Below are 20660 nucleotides of genomic sequence, written 5' to 3'. Positions count from 1 at the left end.
TGGCTTTTTCTCTTGTTTAAATTGTTTTACATTGTCATTCGGGTCTTTTAGCTGACTATGCAGTATGGCAAGTCAGGAGTCTGTAATTTAGAAGTTGTTGTTTGTTGATGTGTTGCATCTTTTTTATGTTTTCTGGTCTGTGCGTCTGTTCGTTCGTCTGTGCATCTGTTTGTCCTGTTTCAGGTTTAAGTTTTTGGTCAAGGTAGTTTTTGATGAAGTTGAAGTCCAATCAACTTCAAACTTAGTACATATGTTCCCTATGATATATCTTTCTAATTTTAATGCCAAATTAGATTTTTACCCCAATTTCACAGTCCACTGAAAATAAAGAATGATAGTGTGAGTGGGGCATCAGTGTACTGTGGACACATTCTTGTTTGTACATAAATTAGGCCGTTAGTTTTCTCGTTTGAATAGTTTAACAATTGTCATTTCGTGGCCTTCTATACAAGTAGCTTAATGCAGTATGGGTTTTGCTCATTGTTGAAGGCCGTGGAGTGATCTATAGTTGTTAATTTCTGTGTCATTTGGTCTCTTGTGAAGTTTGCTTATTGGCAATGATGCCACATCTTCTTTTTTATATTTGCTCATTGTTGAAGGCTGTAATATGCATTATCACTGGAAGTTCAACACCAATCAATCAATCCATCCATCAAACAATGACAATATCACCATCTTTGACAATTGTCTGACACATATATATAAAAAACAGGCACTTGTCTGGAAAAAAATTACCTATATAACTTAAGATATTTTAAAGGTATAGTATAGGTCGGAGTTTTTCAGAGACAAGTGCCCGTGGTAGAATATATGTATTTGATCTAAATGACTAAAATATTTGATGTCAACTTAGATTATATAATACATTCAACCTTATTGTACTGCACTTTTTCATTAGGTCTTTTAACCTTTGCACTTCTGAATGGAGTTCTAATATTATTGATATGTTTCAAATCTGCTGTAATCTGTTTTTAGAATCTGTTTCTTTTATCGTAGTATCTAAATAATGTGTGAAACTCAACATTGAATGTATTGTCATTACTGTTATGATACTAATTTTACAGATTGTTCTAAGCTCTCGGTCTTTATTAAATATCAGAGTATCCAGGAAACGCCATTACTGATGTTTTCCTTTAGTATTACTTGGTATTTGACTTTCATTATTACTTTCCTGTATAGAAGGTTTATTATCAGCTTAGAGTCAGTAATAAAAGATTCAATGAAACCTAAATATGTTCAAGCTCATCAAACAGTTATTGTAATTTAAAGATATTTCATAATGTATCAGTAAAACTACATCACCACCCAAGTCTGTTAAAGGTAGAATTACATTGACTCTTTTGAGTAAATATGTTGCATTCAGAGGTAGTGGATTGAATGATTTAACTGTGCATATTCAAAAGATATTGTCTTTTCTCAATACCAACTCATGCTCAAAAGTTTCACCCAATTGCAGTTGCACCATACGCAACTGCATCTTTATATGTAAAATTCTATTTGGACTTAAAAGTTAAAGTAAGTCTTTCCAAAACTTTATTTTAAGCCACATAAGAAAATTTTGGTGCACCCTGCAGAATTGCAGTTTCATTTCAAACTAATCAACTGATAAATAAAGGTAAATAAAAATTCAAATTTAGTGAATATTTTATCCTTTGGTGTAGTAAAAGGACAAAACATTTTGTGATTCACAGGGACTAAAATTTCCATTAATTTTTATGTCTAAATTATTGATTCATAGACAGATAACGAAAAATAAAAATATTGTGACAACTTTGTTTTGAAGTTTCTGGTAGCAGTTGAAGTGTTGACCTTTTTCTGTTTGAATAAAAGTTTTATCTACCTACAATGATTATGTCATTAAAGGTGATAATCCATGTTATAAGGTAAATCTAACCAGAGTAAATACATTTTATCTGTTTGTAAATAGTGTGATGAATTTAACCAAACTTTCCCATTCTATAGTAAAGTTAGTGATTCAGTCGCCCCCATCAATGTTTGAAGTGGTTTGGAATTCGATGAGAAATTCCCATTCCCTATTTTGCACATTAGACCAATCTTAATTGTAATATTTAGAAAAAAGTGAAAAAAAGAAAATAAAAAACTACTAGTGGTACACATGTCTATTTCATCATTTTTTTGGTCCATGAATTCAGTCATGCTTATATTTTTTTGGTCCAAACTTTGAGTTTGTACATGTATATGTGTATAGTGTAAGAAAATATCAGTGGCAGATCCAGAAATTTTCATAAGTGGGGCCCACTGATTGACCTAAGAGGGGCCTGATCCAGTCACGCTTCAGTGATTCCCTTTATAAGCAACCCAATTTTTTCCCCAAAAGGGGGATCCCGGCCCCCTGCCCCCCCTGAATTTGCCTCTGAGCATTAGACAACGAATCATAATGAGTCAACACAGTTCATTTTAAAAATTTTATGATAAAAAAAAACTTTAAAAGAAAAATAATGGGAAAGTTTTTTTGGCTATTTGATATCAAGAGGCATTATAGTATTAATAAAATAAAATTTTGGCATTGATAAGATTTTAACATAATACAAATTAGTACAAGATATTCAATATAAAATACATGTCATTTTAATGTCTCTATTATCATTAATTATTATCTAATTATTACTAAAATAAAGTTTAATTGTTATTCATCATGACATGCCAAGTTTGTTCCCAATCTTATCAGATTACAAAATCACCAAATTTAAAGATTACCTTAAATATCCTGGACTTATTTGTTGAAATTACCTTTCAGGCAATTAAAGATACAATCATGTCAGAACTAAATGTTCCCCATTACACTCAGAACCTGTTTTTGTGGACTATTTTGACAATTTGTTTCTAATTAATTCTTTGATATTATCAAAACGTTTATATTGAATGGTCATTTTTTCCCTTATAAGAAAAATCTGATTTGGCAGAAAATTGGAATTTTAATAGGTCAGGCAAATAGGTGAGGAATTAAATTAACATTGACTTAAATCAAGGTAAAGTACTCAATGAATGATTTATAAACATAAGGAGGATAAAGGAACTGGGGTTTTAAGGTGTTATTGATTGGTGATGTTATTTGACATAAGCCATAATTATTATTTTTTATTAACACATAGCTTTTAACGGCATCCAACTTGTTTTTAAAACAATGGACCACTTCTCTTTTAGCTAATTCTGGTCACATCTAGAAATTTGGTAACCAACCCCTCTATTCTGAATGCATTTTATGAGAACCATTTGCTGTCGTTGAGTTATCTTCCTTAAGTAACATTTAAGTACTGGTAATTTTCTTATGTACAATCCTTACAAAGCATAATGAGAAGTTCAAAAAGAAGCATGACATGATGCATGATGGTTTATTCTTTTATTATAGTTTTGAAAAAAAACCTCCAATAACTTCATTTGTCAAGTATTGAAAAATTGTACAATGTACATTGTATTGTTTACATTACAATATAACCAGTCGCAGACAGTTCTGAAGATTAGCACTTTACTTGTAAGGTGAAATTATATCCAAGTGATATTCCCTCTTCTCAAGAAGATTCATTCATGTAACTCTGATTTGTTCAGATTCAGTACAGATAAGATTTAATAAGTTTATATACAAAGTTAAAGCTTGATTTCATTATATTTAATTAGACCAACAGCCATAATCCTTAGTGTTTCATGGAAAACACATGGATACAAGATGCTAATCTTTGAGTCTTATCTTCAGCTACTGTTTAGAAGTACATAGCCTCAGGATGGAATTTCATTGCTTCACTTCCTTTGATCAAAAATCAATCAACCTTATACAGGGCTATAACCAGAACATAAGAATCCCCTTGTCTCTCATGTCTGCGGTTTTATGACCAGCATTAAATTTCATGTTGAATACAGGGGAGGTAATATGTTGACTGGGTTTTGGTAATTTGAGGGTGTTGGGTTTCATACTAACCAAATGATTCTAGACAGTAAGGTGGTCCGTTTTATGACCCTAAATAACAGGTTACAGTGTAGATTAAGGTTATATATAATCTTTATATTAATTTGAAAACAGTAGGGTTTTTGCTCATGTGAAATTTAACAAGAGTTTAAAGTAATAAATTGAAGAGGCCTTGTGTACTGTTTTGTTAAATATAAGTTCATGGGACCTTAAATATAATTTTATATACTATGATTATAAAATTTGCGATTCAGGTACATAAACATATGTAAAATCGTGAACTTTCAACTAATAAATTCTAGATTGTATGATTGCAGAATCAATCATAAAAAAGCAAACATTTGTTATAAAAAATGCTGACTAAAGTACAATTTAATAAGGTAATCAATATTAAGTTTTATTTACAGACATTTTAAGACTTGAGAACATTAAAACAAAATAGATAATTTGATTTTAAAACGAGATTGACAGAGTTTTTTTTTCGTGCTGTTTAGATATGAAATTTACAGGTGTTAGAGTATTTTGAGATTTTCTTGCCAAAGAACTGATTATAGGAAGCATGTACACCTATCTGTTTATAATCCTTCCTTTCTCCTGCAAATAATCCTCTCTTATCCTATCTGACACTTTAATGACAACTTGATTAGTAAAAGTCCCAAAATAAATAAATTAAGTTATTTGGGAAGTTCATGCACCTATAAGTGAAAATATTCCTAAATTTTTTTTGAAAGCATTGCAAAAAAGTAAATTATGAAGGATTTTACGATATGTTATTTTGTTTTGTTTGTAAATCTCATTCATGTTTAATTCCAGTTGCTACTCTTCCACTTTCTTCTGTTTTTTGGTCCATGGGTAGATCTCCTCCTTATTTAGGAGGAGATATAAAAGTAAGAGGGTAACACCTGTTGTTAGTAGCATTTGTAGTATTATTTATACTTTAAGTGGTAATGTACTGATAATATAATATTGTCATACACTGGATATTTCATTTCAAGTGACCTTTAAAGGAACACTTGAACCGGGTCAATTGGGGGGATAAAGTTTTATTAAATACAAAAAAGTGACGAATAAGATCACAAAACAAATACTGTAGTCCTTTTGTGATAACGTTTGATAAAACTGGTTTTTGTCGAGCCTGCAACTTTTGTTGCAGAAAGCTCGACATAGGGATAGTGATCCGGCGGCGGCGGCTACGGCGGCTACGGCGGCGGCTACGGCGGCGGCGTTAGCTAACTTCTTAAAAGGTTTATATTTTAGAAGGTGAGAGACCTGGATGCTTCATACTTTGTATATAGATGCCTCATGTTACGAAGTTTCCGTCAGTCACATGTCCAATGTCCTTGACCTCATTTTCATGGTTCAGTGACCACTTGAAAGAATTTTTGTAATGTTGAATTCTCTCTTATTATAAGTAATAGGATAACTATATTTGGTATGTGCGTACCTTGCAAGGTCCTCATGCCCGTCAGACAGTTTTCACTTGACCTCGACCTCATTTCATGGATCAGTGAACAAGGTTAAGTTTTGGTGGTCAAGTCCATATCTCAGATACTATAAGCAATAGGGCTAGTATATTTGGTGTATGGAAGGACTGGAAGGTGTACATGTCCAACTGGCAGGTGTCATCTGACCTTGACCTCATTTTCATGGTTCAGTGGTTATAGTTAAGTTTTTGTGTTTTGGTCTGTTTTTCTCATACTTTATGCAATAGGTCTACTATATTTGTTGTATGGAATGATTGTAAGGTGTACATGTCTAGAGGGCAGATGTCATCTGACCTTGACCTCATTTTCATGGTTCAGTGGTCAAAGTTAAGTTTTTAAGTTTTGGTCTTTTTATCTAATTTTATATGCCAAAGGTCAGCTATATTTGGTGTATGGAAATATATTATGATCTATATGTCAGTCCCGCAGGTTTATTTGACCATGACCTCAATTGCACGGTTCATTGCACAGTGTTAAGTTTTTGTGTTTTGGTCTATTTTTCTTAAACTATAAGTAATAGGTCAACTATATTTGTTGTATGGAACTTTTGTTAGCTGTACATGTCTGCCTGGCATAGTTCATCTGACCTTGACCTCATTTTCATGGTTCATTGGTCTTTGTTTAGCTATCTTGGTTAATGTTAAGTTTATGTGACAGTTGTAATAAAGCTTTATACTTAGGACTATCAACATAATATCAATGATTAGTAAAGAAGGCGAGACATTTCAGTGTGTGCACTCTTGTTCAAATAATTTGGCAATTTTACAATAACTATCTTAACATGTCAATATAAATATTGTCAAAGGTTTATTAGGCTAGGTCGGCTTTTCTTATTTTTTTTTAATTTCTATTTCTTTGTTGACTTTTTTTAATGAAATTTTTAATATAATTATATTCTGACATATTCTTTTTTTTATTGAGCCTTCAAAATTTAAAACTGAAGCTAGGTTAATGTAAATTTAATTATAACCAGAGACATATAGTACATATTATATGTCTCTGACATAACAAACAAAGCTGTTTCAGTTCACAATTGTTTTGAATCAACCATGACCTTTGTATTAAAACTTCTACTACATTATTGCATTATAGCATATTTTTTACCCTTTTTAAAGGTGTTTATGGTGTTTGATTATCATCATTATACCACCATGAAACAACATGATGGCCAAAATACTAAAGGACCATATACACAACATTGGAATGAACAATATCTCTAGATGTCTGTAAAGCAAAAAAAAATATCTATGAGTGTCCATTGTTCTCATTAAAGCTTTATAATTATTTTAAAACTTCACTTTATAAAAAGTCCACCTGATAAAATAAACTGGTTTCGAGTTAATATTTACTTTTTAGATACTGGTTTGTTCATTCTAAAGTGGTTTAATAACATTATCCTTTGTAATTCAAGTGTCTTGGTTCAAAAAGATTGACCTTTTATTAAAATATTCAAAAGATGGCACTATTTCAATATTTTGAGAATGTAAATCTTATACAAAAATGAAGTTAATGTTCATGATTTAATAGCTCAAAACTGGTTGATATTATCATTGCATTAAAATATGTTTACATGAGAAAATAGTCAAATGGTAAGGGAAGGATCATGGCCATGGTGTAATGTTAAAATATGAATTAAGGCTTTAACAAATGATTGGTAATACTTTTGGATGTGTTACTTGATAGACAATCGTCTATTTGTAATGACTAAAGTCTTCAATATACTTGGGGAAAATTTTGATAAAAGTTACATGAGGCTCTCAGTGAAGCTTTCATCTAGATTTTGATTTGATTTTTGGTGTTTTAACACCACTTTTAAGCACTTCATTTAGGCTATTTCGAGGCAGCCAGATTTTCTTGGTGGAGGAAACCAGAGTACCTGGAGAAAACCATGACCTTCGATAGGAAAACTGACAAACCTAAGTCAACTAAGATTTGAGTTGAGTGCATCTGCACGAGCCTTACATCTAGAAAATAAATGTCTGTGTGGAAAATTGTAGGATAGTTGAAAATATTTTACATATGCATTAATGTGAATGATGCTAAAATTCAAGACATAAAAAATAACACAAATTATGTATAGTTTTCATGTTTAATCAGTTCACTGTTGCTGTTTACTCAAAATGGCCACCTTACATTGAAAATATTGCTGAAACAACCGTCAGGAAATCTGCCATAGAAAAATCAAATGTGAACCATTCTTGTCGACTGTATACTTAATGATTAACTCAACTCAAAGGAATATTTTCTTTTCATGTATCTGAATCATTAAAATAAACCCCTCTTTGAAAAATCCCCACTTTGCCTTAATACATCCAAAAAGGAAGTAGTCCAATTGACTTAACATGTGTAAAGGGAAAACTATTATGAAACCTATACTATCATTTAGTGGGAATGTTCACAATTGCCTTTAATATTGAAGTTTCTTGCTAAGTGTACATTTGATTGTCATCTTAACAATCCTTATCCAGGATAATCCTAACATGAAGCTACAAGTGTACTCTAGAAAATACTGAACTCATTTGCAGCATCTACATTTTCTGATTATATCGGACCATATATTTTTTTAAATGACTGGCCAGATAAATGCTACTGTACTATTTTCATCAACAAAAGACATTCCTATATAACTTGTATAAATAAACTGTCTGATAATAAGAAATTATTAATGCTCCAGACAGACTTCTTTTTTAATGGACAATTTGTCAAAGTCACATGCTAGTTTGATGTTATAATCAACCGGAAAATTGTAGTTGCAAGGCACAATTCTCTGGCAAATTTTCACCCAATTCATTTCTATCAACAGATGTTTTGTTACCAAACTGGTGAATATACAATGGAAATTTTATGACAATGTTTTCAGGCTTTAAGCCAAGTTCTGTAGGAGGTAGGATCTATGGAAGACTTGGAACTGTATAGTACTACCCAGTAGCAGATGTTTCCTGTTTGAGCAAATCTCTTGTTGATTTAATGTGCTGAAAAGCAACCAATAGTTTTTAGTTTGAAGGTGATAAAAATGTGAGGTATTTTTGATTAGCTTCATTTTTTATTTGACATTTATCTTAAAAAGTAACAGAATTCAGCTACCTGTTTAAAAAAATGAACATTTTTTGCTATAAATCATTATTCAAAATTTTATGTAACGTTATAAATAATTCTGCAAGTGAAGTTTAATAAAAAAATCACAGTTTATAGGTTAAAATAAATTCACACTGCCATTACTTTAATGCTTTTGAGTACTCTTTGGCATACCTTTTAATTTTCAATAAAATTTAATTTTTATATCCCATATCGTTCATGGTGTATAATTAAAATAAATTATAAATATTCATTTTTCCAACCATTACCAGTACTTAAAAGAAATAAAGACGAAATTGAAGTGACTATAGAAATCAAGTATTTTTTTATCTTCGGTGTGCGTTGTTGCATTTTGGTTTTGCTGGCTAAAATTTGTTTATTGAAAATCTACCTGTACCAATTTCCTAATCAGTCTTTGAAAACACATCAGTTTTTGTCAGACTTTCGGTACAAGCCTAAATGTCTAAGTTCTTAGGTTCAATAAAAACAATTACCCATCAGCGTCATTTGGTGATTCAGCATTGGAAAGATACATACTATTTTCACTTGAAAGAATAACTCTGAAAAACAACAGAACAGCTGCAGTGATTTTTTTCAAGAGAATATATGTAATTTGAAGTGTGCAGCAACATTTATCTTAAGCATTTTGTTGGTACTTCTAAAGCAGTTAGTTTTAGGTAACTGCTAAAACATAAACTGACAGTGCCATTTGTCGGGTTTATACAGATGCAGGCAGTTTTATAACTTATCTATTTCTACTCATCAATTTGTATTTTAGCAGAACAGACAAAATCTGCAAAAATCATTTAAATTACTATCACTTTCTCATTTCTATGGAAACAGATTGGGAAATCTTCTACTTTCAAAACTTGTTTGAATAAACCAAAGGGGATCGACAGACACACATTGACTAATTCTTGCACAATTACATATCTAATTCTGGCATAGAAATCTGATTGTTTCAGAAGAGATGTTTGTTTGGCAGCAGGACAAAGACCTGTCATCCATGTCTGTGCTTATACAATTAGGAATTGCTCAGATTTGCCTTATGTCTGTCAGTCATCTACAACTGGAGATAAATACATGTCATTTGCTGTCTTTCATGTTGTGATTTACTTATTCACAATTTCCAAGTTCTTTTCTATTTTTCCTTCTCATCAACTTTTTTCCAAACTGTTCATTTCTTTTAGAAAAGATGGCTGTCCATTTAAGATTGAACAGGGCAAATGATGAGAGTTACAACTTTTTAGATAAAGGGCTTTTTCGTCTAAATGATAACAAGTTACATGTATAATGAAATTTCATGAATGCATATAAAGTTTGATACTTAAAGTACAAGGAACATAGTGCATAAAAAGATATGACTTAACTTTGAAAACGAATTGAAAAAATTGTATTTGGAATCTTGAATGCATTTTATATATATATTTATATATTATCCATTTAAAAATCAGATGACTTGTTTTCTTTGCCAATACATTTAAACCTTTGCCTGTTTACTTTGAACTATTTATCAGAAATATAAGATTATTATCGATTACAATCTTTCTTTCAAAGATTTCAAGGATATTTTTTAGATTAAATTTAAACTTTTTTATATTGACTATTTATAAAAATGTAAAATCTTGAATTTCCTCCATGTTACTTTGTTGGATATGATGAAAAGATAGATGTTATTTTGATACATCTTTCCTTATCAAATAAAAACAACTCAATTTGTATTCGAAAAAGATTGTTGATAAGATTTTGTCAGCAGATACATGCTGTTGTGTATTACCCATTTATTATGGCAAACCCTCGAAAACATTCTTAATTACAAAACAGACCCTGAGTCTGAAGGTTTTGGTGCAGTGCTTTTGTTTTTCCTCAGTTGTTGGACAAACAGTTTAATGTCTAGATTCTATAAAATATATATTTACCTAGAGGCAGCATCTGTCTAACAAAAATAAACTATGATACTTAAAGTACAAGGAACATAGTGCATAAAAAGATATGACTTAACTTTGAAAACGAATTGAAAAAATTGTATTTGGAATCTTGAATGCATTTTATATATATATTTATATATTATCCATTTAAAAATCAGATGACTTGTTTTCTTTGCCAATACATTTAAACCTTTGCCTGTTTACTTTGAACTATTTATCAGAAATATAAGATTATTATCGATTACAATCTTTCTTTCAAAGATTTCAAGGATATTTTTTAGATTAAATTTAAACTTTTTTATATTGACTATTTATAAAAATGTAAAATCTTGAATTTCCTCCATGTTACTTTGTTGGATATGATGAAAAGATAGATGTTATTTTGATACATCTTTCCTTATCAAATAAAAACAACTCAATTTGTATTCGAAAAAGATTGTTGATAAGATTTTGTCAGCAGATACATGCTGTTGTGTATTACCCATTTATTATGGCAAACCCTCGAAAACATTCTTAATTACAAAACAGACCCTGAGTCTGAAGGTTTTGGTGCAGTGCTTTTGTTTTTCCTCAGTTGTTGGACAAACAGTTTAATGTCTAGATTCTATAAAATATATATTTACCTAGAGGCAGCATCTGTCTAACAAAAATAAACTATGATACTCTTTCTTTGTGTCTTTCTGCTTTGTAACATGGGTGTTTTGGCCCATATTCATATTTAAAAGTACATTGATACTAAAAATTGCCATTCAATTTCACTGTTCTGAGAAAAGTTGTTTCAAGCAGCTTAATAATAATTGCATTACTTGAAGTCTTCTAGAATTTGAATCAAGTTACATATGAGTGACTCTCACTAACCTTTACATATAAGCTATCAAACAAAGTTTAATTATTTTGAAAACAACCAAAATTGGTAATTCATATCTTTTTCTGAATATATTTTGTAAGATATAGAAATTTTTTAAGGTCTGTCCCTTACACCTGTCTTTTACTAAGTGCCAGTATTGTACAGCTGTATATATATATATAGATAATTTCATAGGTTACACAATTGACTGTAATTTATTATGATTAAACAAATCATTGCCATTGAATTACTATAATTTTAGAAAATTAGTAACATGTCTGATTGATAGACAATCAATTATCAAATTGTTATAATGTTTCATTCATCCTGGTGGTGTAAATGTAACACCTAGTAAACTCACACCTTTAAAAGGTAAAGAGCTGGAAAAAGAGACTATTATGTGAAGGTATGTCCCACACCTAATTATATTCCATACTTGTAAATGATGATATCAATATATCACCTCACCCATTGAAAGTTTGGATTGCTTTTAAGCATTGTGTCCAGGTCATTTGCAACTTTTTGTTTCTGAATTTCTGAGGATGGACATGTTGTATTGAATACTTGCATACATGTATATGTATTATAAAAGAAAAATCTGAAAAATCGGTCATTCAAATCTTGATGTTAGGTAAGTTCCTGATTCAAAGTATAAGATAGTGTTTCATTGAGAATTTGAACATTATGACATTCTGTATTTATTCAGGATTTTTTCTTTACTTAAATCAAGAATTGTTTTTTATATAGATAGCAGTACACATTTTTTCTTAAAAGTTCAAGTTGCAGTGTTTTTTTCTGCAGCTACTTCTTATATGTCGGAGACTTAAAGCATCCTATTTGTACTTTTGTTGTTGTAGTTACTGGATCCTATTTGTAATTTTATGTTAAATAAACACCACTTTTTGATTTTGACTAATGTAGGAAATGGAGAATTAACAGTAGCAGGAAATGGCTACTTCTATATACCTTTATTTCACCTGACTATACAGGTGTAATCTCTGGTGATTTAGATAATCCAGGTACAATTGTTGCATTTAATAAGAAAAGGAAGCTGATATGAGATAAAATGTTTTTTATTGTTATTGTGGAGAGGTGATGGTATGCATCTTAAAGTACAAGAGGTAGAAAAGTGATAGTATCTGGCTATTTGTGAAATCAACTTTCAATTAATTGCAACAAACAACGAATCAGTCATGGTTATGGCTATTGGAACAACAATTTTGGATAATATGGCTTTCAAAAAGTACAAAAGAGTTGGATCAGCCTTGACACAGACTTCTGATTCAGAATATTTAGCATCAGTAGCATTAAGGTGGGTTTTCAGAAAAAGAAATTCATATTAGCCACTGTTTTGCCATTATGTCCATTAGTTGTCAATTTCAATCAATATTCTCCTCAGCATTAGGTAACCATAAAAAGTTTGACCAATAGGTCCTATATATGTACTTAAGTTCTGAAAAGTACTGGAAACTTAAAGGAAAACGAATGCAATTTTATTAAAAAGTGGCCATTAAAGAAGAGCAATGGAATTCTTTTTTATTGTACTCGTTTGAAGTTTATGACCCTTTTTAGAGATATGCAACTGACAGAACCTACGTATTATTTATTAAAATATAGCAAAAATTAAAAAGCAAATCGTGACTTCTGCCATAGAAAATATATATCTATTGCTGTATGAATCTGCTTATTATAAACTGAACTACGCAAATTCTAAAACCAACATAGTATTTTACACAAATAAACCAATTAATGCACGTCTGGTTTCTGCAAAATATCATTGGTACGATAGACAAATTTGTTTATTAAATGCCAGCATTTCCTGTTGAATGCAATGGAAAAGAACTTTGCAGAATGATAAAAATGCATGTTTGATTGAAATATATAAATATTGCATCTTACAAAAATAAATATTTTGATATTTTTTATGGACTTCGTACACCAGTGACAGATTCTTGTAATAACAGATGTTCTGTAGCTTTATTGGTCCGTGTTTTTATATAGTTTTGTAATGCTATTAAGTTATTATGAAATATAAACATAAAAATAAAAAAGACAGGAGACAGACGTAGAATTTTAACTAACTGTTAAAACATATTGCTTACTAAAAGTGAGGTTTTTTTTGTGTCTCAGAAGCAAGAGCTAGAATTTCTTAATAACTTATTATTTCAGTTCTGATCTACACGAATGTATTTAAAGCCCTGGGGAAACTGACTTTCACAAATAACTCAGATATTTTAGAAATCATCGGAAGCAATGATCTGATCAAAGCAGTAAACTTAAACTTTTCTTAATTACTACTTTAAGAACTAAAGCTTCATTCAGATGCAGTGTGCATATAATGTGAGGTTAATAAACGATAAATTTTTGATAGAACAAGATAGCTTTGTGTTCAGGAATTAGTTTCATTAAGCCGTTTGATTGAGGAACACCCTAGTAGATTTAAAGATACTGAGTTTAGATAAAGAGAATAGTGTCAAACTTGTTTTTGTAATTTTAGTCCATTTTGTAATATTTAGACAACAAAGGTCACCAATCTGGGGTCAAATCTTAAATGGTGACAAATAGATAAAACGGAAGTGACAATGATGTTTACTGAGATAATGGTAAAAAGAACCTTGATGACTTCTAATTCAGGGGAAAGAAATGAGGAATTTGATCTCATTTGTTGCCCTTTTATCCTCTGACTGATAGGTAGAAAACAAAAAGTACATTTATTAAGAACACCTGAGTGCCACTTTTCACCTGGTAATGAGCAGATAATTACATCAACACCTTTACGATTTATTAGATTGTACTTTGTCTTCATTTGTCTCTTATTAGGTAACCACTGAGTCTACCAGGGTACTTTTGAATTACAAACTTATAAACCATACTGTTGTTGTATTTCTGAGTTGCTTAGTGTAGTATTGATGATCTACAGACTAATATAAATATGCCTATCATTATTCATACATGAACATTAACCTTTAATTTATAAAAGCTCTTTTAATGAAATGTGCAAAATAGCAAAAAAATATGTAAAGGGAAATTAAAAAAAAAACATAAATGTATGTACATATATCAATGTAATAAAATTAATTGATGTGAATGTGCAGTTGTAATATAGCTGACATTTTAAAATAACAAAACTCTTTCATAACATTTTTACCCATTACATGAATTGATGTGATCATTTTATTTGGCAGCAGTTGGTTTTTGTTTTGTAAACCAATATATGCTTTTAGTGGAAAGTTTTATCAGGAAATATTCTAGAAACCAATATCTGCTAAGTTTCCATGCATGTTTGATAGCTTATTGAAAATTCTTTCTTGTGTAAATGGAAAGACAGAAATTGTTTTCAGCATTGTTCGTAGATCAAATCTGTGTTTAGATCGGACAGAGAACAAACTCTTTACATCACATAGTGTTTGTTTTACCATTAATTTCCCTGATAAGCCTATTTGTCATGGAAAATTGACGAATTTCCATTTATTTATGGAATTTGTAATTCCAATTTTCTTCACAGTTTTGATCTATATAGAAATTTAGACGAGAATGTATGAATCATACAGAGTTTATGATATTATAGGAAGTTCCAACAAATTTGCTTCCTAAATCTCTGGTAATTGTTGTTCAGACCAGACTTACTTTTGACCCCTTCATGTATATTTATATTCCATCAAATGAGTGGTTTGAAAGAAAAATATAGTCTTTTTTTACCTGGCATCTTTATTTAATTTAGTTAAAATTATTTAAAAAAATTAAACCATTGCAACTGCTCATGTTTATTGAAATATAAACAAATTGACTGAAAACCTTTGATTACAGAAACAAATGATTTATTTGTTCCATAATTACCATTGACAATGAGTTTCAAAACTAATTTGCCTTAAAAGAGTGATAATCAAAGAACTAGAAAGATCAGAAAATAAATCCTTGTATACAAAATTCATCTGTGAAATTTTCAGAAGCAGAAATTTAATTATGTAAAATTTGTCAAGCAAAAGTTATGAAGCACTTTAATCAATGTTTTATTTGCATATTCTATCAAGAGTTTAGGTTTATTTCCCTGATTATAGATTCCAATCTTCTTAATGATAGAAATGACGCCTCAATCTTCTGTGAATATTAGCCTTAAATCTTGGTTCCATTAACCCTCATTTTAAACAATGGTTATATGGTACAACTGAATTAAGTGGCTTGATTGATGAATTTCATTGAAATCAAACACATAGTAGAATGCTGAGACTTAAGTCTGCTCTTGAAACTGTATGGGAATCAACAGTTGTTTTCCTATTTGCCAATCCATATTATCAACTAACCAAAGACTGAGATATTCTTTATGCCCACTCACTCACTATGATGGACTGTTAACCTGAAAATGTCCTTATGAAGGTACATCCAAAAATTTATAGTTTCCATTTGATAATACTTCAAAACTCAAAGATTATAAAATGAAATAGTTTGTTTGATAATTTTTCTGGAAAGCATCTTTATTATGTTTGAAGTACATTTGAAGACAAAAACTGTGTACATGGGTGTATTCGAATAAGTAGTGATTTTACAATATAAATGATGATTGCAAAAAGTAAAAAAATCTGTCTGAATGCATCGAAATCTGTACCACACCGATATTGTAATAATAGAAAAGATAAACAGAAGTTTGAGTACATCATATTTTCATTTATTTATGACAGGTGGCGTTTTGTTTGACGTAAAAGTAGACTTAAATCATTTATTCAATAATTGTTCAATTGAAAAGGATGGCAATGTTTAAAGAGCTCTTTGGAGAGTGAATTCTTTCATGAGAAACTTCAGTGTGGCATATTCTTATTTCTATTTGCCTGTAGCTTTTCATAAAACATTTCAAGAGTAATACATCAAAATACATCAGACTTAATTAAATACAATGACTGCAGTATTTCATAATCTGTGTTTGTTTGAGGTGTAAATCTGATGTGACTTTGAATTATTGCTAGAATAAAATTCCATTTTCAAGATGTTTAACATTGATTCATTGTGACTTGGAGCTAGTTAAGATTTTTGTTTGCCGATACAATATTCGATTCATTTTCTAGTATATATTGCATATTTCTTGATAGACAAAAGCTTATAATTTCACATAATTGCATCGATCACGAATTAAATGGAATAGATGGAAACATTTTTTTGGTTCGATGAGTTTTTCAGTCTCGTGAGACTTGGTAATACCGATTCTATACTTACGTTGTATTTTTCTATGCATTATTCATTGCTCTGACATTACCAGTGGAGGATCTAACTATCCAGATCATTAGCCAACAGTTATAAAATTAAAACATAGAAACAAAGGGATGAGGGAGTTATTGGTTTACTGCTTCAGGGCTACAAAGGTCAGTCTCAGTTTGAGATCTTCAATCCAATGAGCAGTTTGAAGTCTGAATTTGAATAGTACTTTCATCAGTTTAATAACCCAAGTACTGGTTCATGACTTTAGCAGACTTCTGCTTTTATTCACACTCCAATTATAACATGCTGTAAACACAGCAACCACCAGCTTATTTACTCTTTGTTTGTTTCACAGTACACAGGGTTAAATTCAAATAGTTGTTAAATCATACTGGAATAGGAATGTTGGGAGTCCCAATGATAAACAAAAAAACTGGATAAGTTGGAGCCTATAGGAGGAACCTAACATAACTATATTTACTGTCTGAGGTTTGAGTCATCCAAGAGATCACCATGTTGTGTACCATTCAGTTTGTACTAAAATGCAATGTGTTGTCAGCCTGCTTTGTTATGGAAGAAATCGTTTTTTGGTTTCCAAATCCATCAAGCATTGATAGAATTCATCTGTTCTTTAGTCAGGTTGTTGTCTCTTTGACATATTCCCGATTTCCATTCTAAATTTTGTGCCAAATTGAAAAATAATTGATTTTATAAAAAACAAGACAGAATAGATTTCAGTTCTTGTCCTCATTATTCATGCAGTTGAAGGTTGCATTTTTACTGGAATTGAATTATCAGTTTCTGAAGAAAATTTGTGGAGCTGACCAATTCCTTAAAGCTCTTAATTATTATTTCTATGCTACTGTCATCCATGGAAAAAAGTGTTTTTTGTCAAGGCCATTCATGTTTTGCATGAATGAAATTTGCTGTTTTCAGTATTCTTAGAATTCTATCTTTAGTGAAGTGATTGTGTTCAATTAGTCCTGTAGACACTTGGCCTTCATCACTTCTCATCAGAATCTGAATTATCACTTAAGTAGTAGATCATCAGTGTTGTCAGACAGAGAGCTATTAAGATTGAAGTGGCCAACTGTGTTGGTCAGTATTACATCCAATGGGGGGTCATAATCTCTGATGAAGGAGAAGTGTCAAATAGACATTGATGACATAGAACCATATTTCATTCTTGAAAATGTTGGAATTTGTTTACTGACAATTCATGTAAAAATTCCTTGGGTACCAATTTTAGTGAATTTCTTCATCAAAGAAAATAGTACCATAACCATAAAAATAAATGAATCCACCATAACAACCTGAAAAAGAGATCACATGTTTCCACTTTATTTTCCACTGAATAATAGCTCATGATTTATGAAAGATTTATCATTTTATGAGAATGTCCAAGTATAAATGCACTAAAGACACATGGAAATAATGGTAGATGACATTCTGTAGTCAATTTTTTTTTGTAAAGATCTAATATAAATTGTAATTCTTTCTTGGCCAATGTATATCCCTGATTTGTTCAGTTCATAAACAAGGGTATCTTTTTGCTTGTTTGCATGCATACAGGATTAAAGCAGAATGCTATCATGTCTTTTCTCAGTACTTTAAAGCTTTTAGTATCTATCAGATTAGACATATAAGTAAACACTCCAGAGACTGAGAGACATGGAACCTCATCTATCTCTTTCCAAACCATTTTCTGCTGATGTTGCATTATTGATTATGGATATTTCAGTATATGAGATTAGATGAGGTTCATTTGCATTTTAAAAGTCTTTCCTTTCAGATAAAATTATTGTGTCTCTTGGTAAGGTAAAGGATCTTCTGTTTCCGCCTTTCATTTAAGGGGGAAATCTCCAAGGAGTTATAGACTTACAGAAATTCTTAACTTTTGTTGGATAAAAGAAATTATATGGATATGATGCCTTTTCATGTTTCATAGGAACCTTTCCTGAAAAATATGAAATTACGTAATACAATATTGTTAGGATGGTAAAACAAATTATTATGTATTGATTGTTTCTGAAGAGTAACAAAAACTGTCATATATACTACTATTATAATTATGAAAAATTAAATGTTGGAAGAACGTTAGCATGTGATGCGAACTTTAACATGTGTAAATTATTCTGATTCGTAAAAGCATTCACACGTTAAAGAGCTGAAAATGCTGTAACTTGCATCAGAAAACCATTTAGGTATGATTTATTCATGTTTATTACGGGGAAAACTCTTTTCCAATGAATTTCAAATAGTAGCATTCTTTTCCTGATTACAAATATTTGTCCTCTTATTATTGTAGAAAGATCTGTAAGCACTGCAAATGTCCACCAGAAACCCACGATATGACGACAGGATGTGAACCAGATCAAACATTGAATCGGTTGATCCACCATGATGCCAAACGTAATTCTACCTCCGATGATGATAGTGGATGTCCTCTTGAGGAATACACATGGGTACCACCAGGACTCAAGCCAGAACAGGTAATGTCTATTTAAAACTCCTTCATTAGCTTTCTTAATTTTGAGGTTTCAAAAATAATAATTTTTGTATAATCCTAGCTTTGACTAGTCTAGCTGCGGAACCGTAACTCTTATGGTCCTTTTTTATTTTTTTTTATTTTGCAGACCATTCTATGGGTCCGCAAATAGTCAAAAAATAACATAAGGACCTAAGAGCTAGGGTTCCGCAGCTATGACTAGTCAATTTGTGTCTACAATGTAAGAAATCTGAACTAGAGAGGAGAAAGATACAATATGGATAGTCATACTCATTTATCCAAAACCAACTGACAAACAACAGTATGTAAAACACAACATAGAAAACTAAAGAATGAGTGAGCAACATGAACCCCACCAAAAATACAATCTCAGGTGCTTTGGAAGGGTAAGCAGATCCTGCTCAACATGTGGCACCTGTAAGTTCAAACCCTGTGATAAGTCTAATTCCGTATGTGACATTCAAGGTAAAGAGGACAGAATGGAGTTACCATAATTAGAACAACTCCTTCATCATTTGTGAAAATATTCCACAGTGGCCATCAACAAAAACTCATGATGGTGTCTGATCATGACTGTGATCATCACAAATTGTAAGAAATGCTGAGATTCACCGGAATTGTAGAATATTTCACATCTATAGTTAACAGGAAATACGATATCATAATGTGCTATTTTTTTTTACCAATACAAACATGGTGCTTCTTGGCATATAAAAATACTTGTTTGATCTGTTAAAAATACTACAGTTACACGCTGAAAACACTAACAGTATTGAAAACCTTTTGCAAACTGGCCCATACATTGATGTCTATTTTTGTTGTCTTTTTTATGCTGTAAGGTTGCTGCAAATTTATGTATTGTGACGTCACTGCATTTCCTTTCAATCACATGAATTTCATTATGCTTATGAATAATAATGATAGGTTTAGAAACTATGAATATGAATAAAGACTAATATTTCTCATAAGTTGCCATTGTTTTGACATTTATGATTGTTATGATGTTTCTCTTTTGGATAATTTACATATGATATGACTGGGATTGTTATTTTCAGTTTCCTCCGCAGAATATTAATCTTGTATGCACATATATAGTTATATCAGTAGAATAATAAACTAAAACAGAACATAATTCCGATAATAGACTTTTAACAAAGTGCTTTTAGAAATTCCAATAATAGACTGAACTGACAGAGAGCTTTAAGTTTAGTTCCATTAAATTTTAAGGGAACTGTTTTAGTGGTATTATGGCAGTGCATGTGCTCTCCAGAAGTAAGGAGATTTTTGGTGTGATATCATTCCAGTCTGTGTCAAATCCAAAGACGTCCTTACATGTTAATTTTTCAGATCACCATATTAATTCTGTTTATTCTGTTCTTCGTCTTTCTGTCTATGATTTGGTCATTATATACGTTTTTATTCCAGTAATGAAATTATACAGAACTTTTTATTGCTCAATTTTCTGACAGCAAAACATCTGTTTTGGGAACTATAAACAGAAGTAATGACCAAATTCTTGTTTTGCCAAGGTTCATTTGATGCAAAATTAAATTTTATGTATAAATCTATAATAGAATATAGCTTTTAATCTAGTGATCTATCTTCAAGAATCTAATTAATAGTTAATATAAAAATACAATCAAGATTTGAAATCTGTTGAAGTGTGAAACAAGTTGATTCTTTAAAGTTATTTATCATGCTATGTTTT

General features: G+C 30.8%; 1 protein-coding gene across 2 annotated transcripts in view; it reads left to right on the top strand.

Moving 5' to 3' along the window:
* LOC139510744 (prickle planar cell polarity protein 3-A-like) overlaps positions 1-20660 on the top strand; it is a 54719-nt gene that overhangs the window by 11440 nt on the left and 22619 nt on the right. Inside the window, exons 1-2 of one of the 2 annotated variants that reach the window (XM_071297276.1) lie at positions 18626-18647; positions 18752-18935. In XM_071297276.1, coding sequence (XP_071153377.1) covers positions 18795-18935 — 141 coding nt within the window. In that variant the 5' untranslated portion in view covers positions 18626-18647; positions 18752-18794. Of the gene's footprint in view, positions 1-18625; positions 18648-18751; positions 18936-20660 lie in introns of those variants that run through there. The other variant, XM_071297273.1, reaches the window with a different exon arrangement.

Source organism: Mytilus edulis, chromosome 1 (assembly GCF_963676685.1).
Source record: "Mytilus edulis chromosome 1, xbMytEdul2.2, whole genome shotgun sequence".
NCBI lineage: Eukaryota > Metazoa > Mollusca > Bivalvia > Mytilida > Mytilidae > Mytilus > Mytilus edulis.
The sequence above is the reverse complement of the archived record's forward strand: the minus strand, read 5'-3'. Positions and strand labels throughout refer to the sequence as shown.